This window comes from Notothenia coriiceps, unplaced genomic scaffold, assembly GCF_000735185.1.
Source record: "Notothenia coriiceps isolate Sejong01 unplaced genomic scaffold, NC01 NC01_scaffold00009652, whole genome shotgun sequence".
In the NCBI taxonomy this organism is placed as follows: domain Eukaryota; kingdom Metazoa; phylum Chordata; class Actinopteri; order Perciformes; family Nototheniidae; genus Notothenia; species Notothenia coriiceps.
Genome location: NW_011342353.1, coordinates 1 through 5,243, shown reverse-complemented (window position 1 = coordinate 5,243; position 5,243 = coordinate 1). Strand labels below are relative to the sequence as shown.

Sequence of the window (5,243 nt, the reverse complement as noted above, 5' to 3'; positions counted from 1 at the left end):
AAACTAACTAACCTCACCTGACAGGGTCACGACGCCATCCGACGTGGGACCTTATATATGGGGTGTAGACGAGATTGTGTAGTAGAAGGTGGTCCCAAGCAGGTAAAATAAACCGGGAGTCGTGTTAAGTCTTTCATACCGGGCACTTTTTTCAACCCGTGTGGGGACGCCACAGAAATCTGGGAAAGGGGTCGAGGTATGTTTAGATAAGAGAACATTTACCAAACAGAATTATAGACTTGCCTCTTCTTGTCCTTTTATGGACGTTCTGAAATGAAAAGGGCTCTTTTTTTTGATTGGCTTTATTTAAGTCCTTATTAATGTATGGTTTGGTTGTATGATTTACAAAGGAGAAGGATAAATTTATAATAAAAAAGTACCATGTAAATGATAACTTTATCATTCACGTATGCAAGAATAGATGAAAAAATAACTTTAATAATAAGTAAATATACAACCGACAAAAAAGAACATTGTTATTTGTTTCATCTTACATCGAAATATATAAATGAAGTGTCTTTCAATTATTGTTATTTATATAGCCCAATATCACAAATGTTACATTTGTCTCAGTGGACTTCACAGTTTGTACAGAATATCAGTATGACAATATGACACCCTCTGTCCTTAGACCCTCACATCGTACAAGGAAAAACTTCCAGAGAAAACCCACAGTTTAAAGGGGAACATGGGAGAAACCTCAGGGAGAGCAACAGAGGAGGGATCCCTCTCCCAGGACGGACAGACGTGCAATAGATGCCGTGTGTAAATTGAAAAGATAATACATTTACAACATAGGTAGTCCAAATGTTTGGAAATGCATGTGTCTATAATAAGAAGATGAATCCACGAGGATGTCAGCAATCTTGTGGGAGCCATCAGGGAAGTAGTATTCACTTTCACACTTCACCTTGTAGTTCCTGCAGGTGGGGTTGAAGGCGTTGGTACCGCAGGCGAACAGCGTTTCGTCATCTCGCGGCACCAGCACTTTGACGTAGTTGTGTAGCACTCGTCCTAAAACCCAACAAACAAAAAAAGTGTCTTCTACTTTTATCTATAACACTTATTGATCACGACTGTCAGGGTTGAAACTAGGGCTGCACAATTATTCCACATCTTGTTGTAATTGCAATATGGTAAATATGCGTTTAATATTGTTTAGAATTCATTTTGTGGAACTGCAAAGATATCCTGGCCTAAACATCGTATTGCTACAGACTTACCTTATTTGTTTGGTAAGGAACTAAATTGCACTATGATCAATTTAATATATCTTTCAAAGCTAGTGAGAAGGGTGATTTGCAGATGAAAGGGACTCCGTGCTGCCGCTCAGATCACTAGATGCTCTAGTTTGTTCTGCTGTTCAGATATTCTGCAGTTTGTCAGCCGTCAGCTTTGATGCTGCTCTCGCCATTTTTAGGGAACGATGCTTATGTGAGTCAAAACCAGAGGAGCGGCACAGATACATCTGGGATGTATGACATCTGGTATGGGATGAAAAATGTCTTACCAGAGAGGCTAAGAAGTTTGAAACTTCTGACTAAGAAGAGACCCGGTTTCAATTACCAAATTGCGAGCGGCTACATGACGTGGTGTAATACCAGCTGCGTATCATATCATATTGCAATTGAATATCATTACATTTAATCAGAATTAGGTTTTTTTTCTAAATCGTGCGGCTTGAGATGAAACACTAGTTTGCAGAGTCTCTACTGTTCACAAATAACAAAATGTGTAAGATGATTTCATCTTCATATTTAGTACTTTCTAAACCATTCGTCCATAAATACTCAAATTAAACTGTATGCAGTATAAGAAAACCGGACATGGTAGAGGAACAGGAAGTTATGAGGTAAAAAGCCAAAAGGGGTGGAAAGAAAAGAATGGAAAAGCAGAAGAAACTCACGCTATTCTTTCCTCTGACCGTACACTTGCTGACGTCTTCAGATCGCCATGTCAGCTTCTGAAACACAGAGTACAGCACAGGTCTGAATCTGACAGGTTATGAACATATTCATTCACAGTGAGCCGACAGACAGACAATAAGAGAGTATAATTCTACTTGTGATTGTGATTTTTGATCACAAATAAAAATGAATCATGATGAGATGTTTGAGTTTCAATCAAGGTCAACATTTGGTCGCCTGAAGTGGCATTCCATCTCCTTTTAGTAAGAGTCAGCTGTGTTGTTTAATAAAAGCTTGTCATCCAGTGGTAAAATACACTTTCAAAAATACACATTCATTATTCAAAAGAAAATGTAGAATTTGTTTGTGTCGGAGGAGAGCTATGTGGATAACTGCTCTCTGACTGTAAAGACCACAATGAGGGTGAAGGCAACAACTCCCACTTTATGACGTAAAAAAACCACCTCTATTGGCATTGGTTTGGTTTGGAGACACCTAGTGGCAGACAATGACTTATTCTGTGAGTAACCTGATCCTGTCTCAGTTGGACCTGTTATACCTGAAACATTAAAAACATTTCTCACACAGAGAGGGAGAATGAAATGCACAAGGTGGACTTCATCCTGCTGATGTCTGATCATTGATAAATAAAGTATTATCACATCTCACTTCAAAGAGCTGCTGGGGGCACAATAGACAGAGAGGCCCATTACCTCAGGTGCCACCCTGTAACCTTCACTGTCTGTGATGAGGAAGAGGTTTGCAGATGAAAGGGACTCAGTGCTGCCTCCCACTTCAAAAGATGCTCTGGTTTGTTCTGCTGCTCTGGTAGTTACTGCTTTTTCTGCAAAAAATATTCTGCAGTTTGTCAGCCGCCAGCTTTGATGCTGCTCTTGCCACTTTTAGGGAGAGATGCTTACAGTATGTGAGTCAAATTCAGAGGAACAGCACAGATACATCTGGGATGTTGGTAGATTTTAGCCACTGTGGTTGTCGAAACAAAGCTTTGTTAGTCTTTTTGTCCGCCAGAAAACATTTCTTACCAGAGAGGCTAAAAGGTTTGAAACTTCTGACTAAGAAGATACCAGGCTTCAATTACCAATTTACAAGCGGCTACATTACGGTGGTGTAATACTAGCTTCCTCCCAAACTTTAACCTCGGCTCAACTAAAGAAAGTATTTCCAGTCTGTGAGAAAGCGTCTGACACTCAGGAACTCAGACATTTAGCAGACCTAAGTCGCCAGACAGAGGTTCAGATGAGAAAAAGGCTTATGTGAAATAAGGCTGTAACAGTACACAGCGGTCATGGTTCTTTGACATCATTTATGCATCATTTTAAGCCTTAATATAAGTTAAAAAGATTAGTTGTGAAAAAATTCCCCCCCTCACAGTTGTCATGAACTTAACTACCGTAATTTTCGGAATATAAGGCGCACCTGAATATAAGCCGCAGCAGCGGCATACCACTCTCGGTTCCACTTTTACTTTTGCGCGCTACCTGTCTCACTCTTTTCCGGCCTCCAGCTTTTCCTGCTGGAACCCGCCGCTTAAAGGTGGGGGTCCGCGGACCGGCCATAGAGCCCATAGAGTTAAAGGTGGTGGCCGTTAGCTGTAAAAATCCATAGATTAGCCGCACCGTTATATAAACCGCAGCGTCGAAAAATGGGGAAAAAGGCGCGGTTTATAGTCCGAAAATTACGGTATACAGAATATATTTATTTTTTTGTTAGGATAGTTCATCAACTAAATGGTATTCTTCGATATCCCAAAAGGATGAAGATGTTGACCCTGAATGGTGAGGGCAGATCATTGCGTGCATCAATCTACATACTGTGCATTCTGCATGAGGAACCATGTTGGTTTGTCATGAACGCACTGACCCTTACAGCACTGGTCATGGTGACTTAGCATGATATAACATTTATAGCCATGCAATTCATATTCAGAATCCTTTAGTATGGCTCGGGTCTGTGTGCATCTGTTAACCTTTGAGCAGCTAACTCCACTGGCACAGATTAAAATAGGAAGCTTCTTTAACCTCTGTTTTAAAACAAAGTATGAAAAATGATATCAAGTGTTTAGTTTAGAATTGTAATTACTGTAGAGTTTCATAAATGCATTGCTTAAATAGAAATAATCATCTGGGAAAACGTTGCTTTCTGTGGTTTAGAAAAACACAGAAATAATCGGTTTTCTTTTATAGTATACTCACCAGCTGAGGGAAAAACTCTTCTGAAGCTGTCGTCAGGTTCACTGCAAACACGTGATCCCTGCAGAGGTCAGAGCACAGGTGAACTCATCAGAAGATCTGGTAGAATAAATGTTGTGCTCAGTGTGCGACTGCCTGTGTTTCCTGAGAGCTTGTTTTTGTCAAACCCAGAATTTAACCCAAGTATCAAACTGTGTCTTTTATAGGTCTAGGATCCAGATTTGATCCAGGTCTATAAAGCAAGTCATTTTCTCAATTTCCAGAATGCATTTTAACATTCAAAGGAACAAAACACTGCGAATTGTTGATCTGGATTGACGCAAACTCAATTTCATCCCCAGCCACAGCATTATGGTTACCCTCAGAGGGTTAGGGTTAGGGTTGTATCAGCCTGTCACTCATTATTTCAGAGACGAAGAAAGGGTTTGGATAGAGCTGGTCGCAGTGTGTGAATGCAGGCTGTGTCACAGCTCCGTGATGGTGCTGATGTGCCGCAGTAAGTTGGCATGCAGGCTCTCATTTCCAGCGACGTGCGGTCAGGGGAGGCAGGGGAGGCAGAGCCTCACCTGTCATACTCCAATGTAACGGAAAAACAACTAAAGAAAAACTAAATAGTAATAATAATAAAATGTCTCCACTGATCTGTGTTGTAAATGTGCTTTATGTATGATTCCAATCGCTTTTTAACACTAGAACCGCCAACGGATAAATGTTACCCGCAGCTGTTTTTTGATTGTATGTAACTTTTGTTCAATAACATATTAAAGTCTCCCAGTCCGTGGCTTTTCCTGAACGTGTGTTATGTAGCACCCTCTGTTGTTAACAATTGTCAATATGAAGTCAGATTGAAAAAATCGCCAAAAAAAATGCCATTTATACCTATTTCCGCCAGCGGGTAATATTTACCTCATAGAAAATGCAGCGTAAACACGACGTGTTGCTATAGCAACGCCTTTCGTCTACTGCGGTTCCTTATAGATAGAGATTATAGATAGAGAGATATATTGAGAGAGATAGATAGATAGATATATTGATAGATGGATAGAGAGAGAGATAGACAGATAGATAGTTATAGATAGTGTAACATCTTGGAGAATACAAGATCTTGGATGACTGAGCTCACGTT

At 40.2% G+C, this 5,243-nt stretch overlaps 1 protein-coding gene across 1 annotated transcript; it reads right to left on the bottom strand.

The window, feature by feature from the left end:
• Positions 1-849: 849 nt before the first annotated feature.
• On the bottom strand, positions 850-4,203 carry LOC104945445 (semaphorin-6C-like; the record flags this gene model as incomplete). The annotated part of the gene is made up of 3 exons (XM_010771116.1): positions 850-1,014; positions 1,907-1,963; positions 4,121-4,203. Coding segments are annotated over 3 exons (248 nt in total), but the record flags the coding sequence as incomplete, so codon positions are not given.
• Between the last annotated feature and the right edge of the window lie 1,040 nt (positions 4,204-5,243).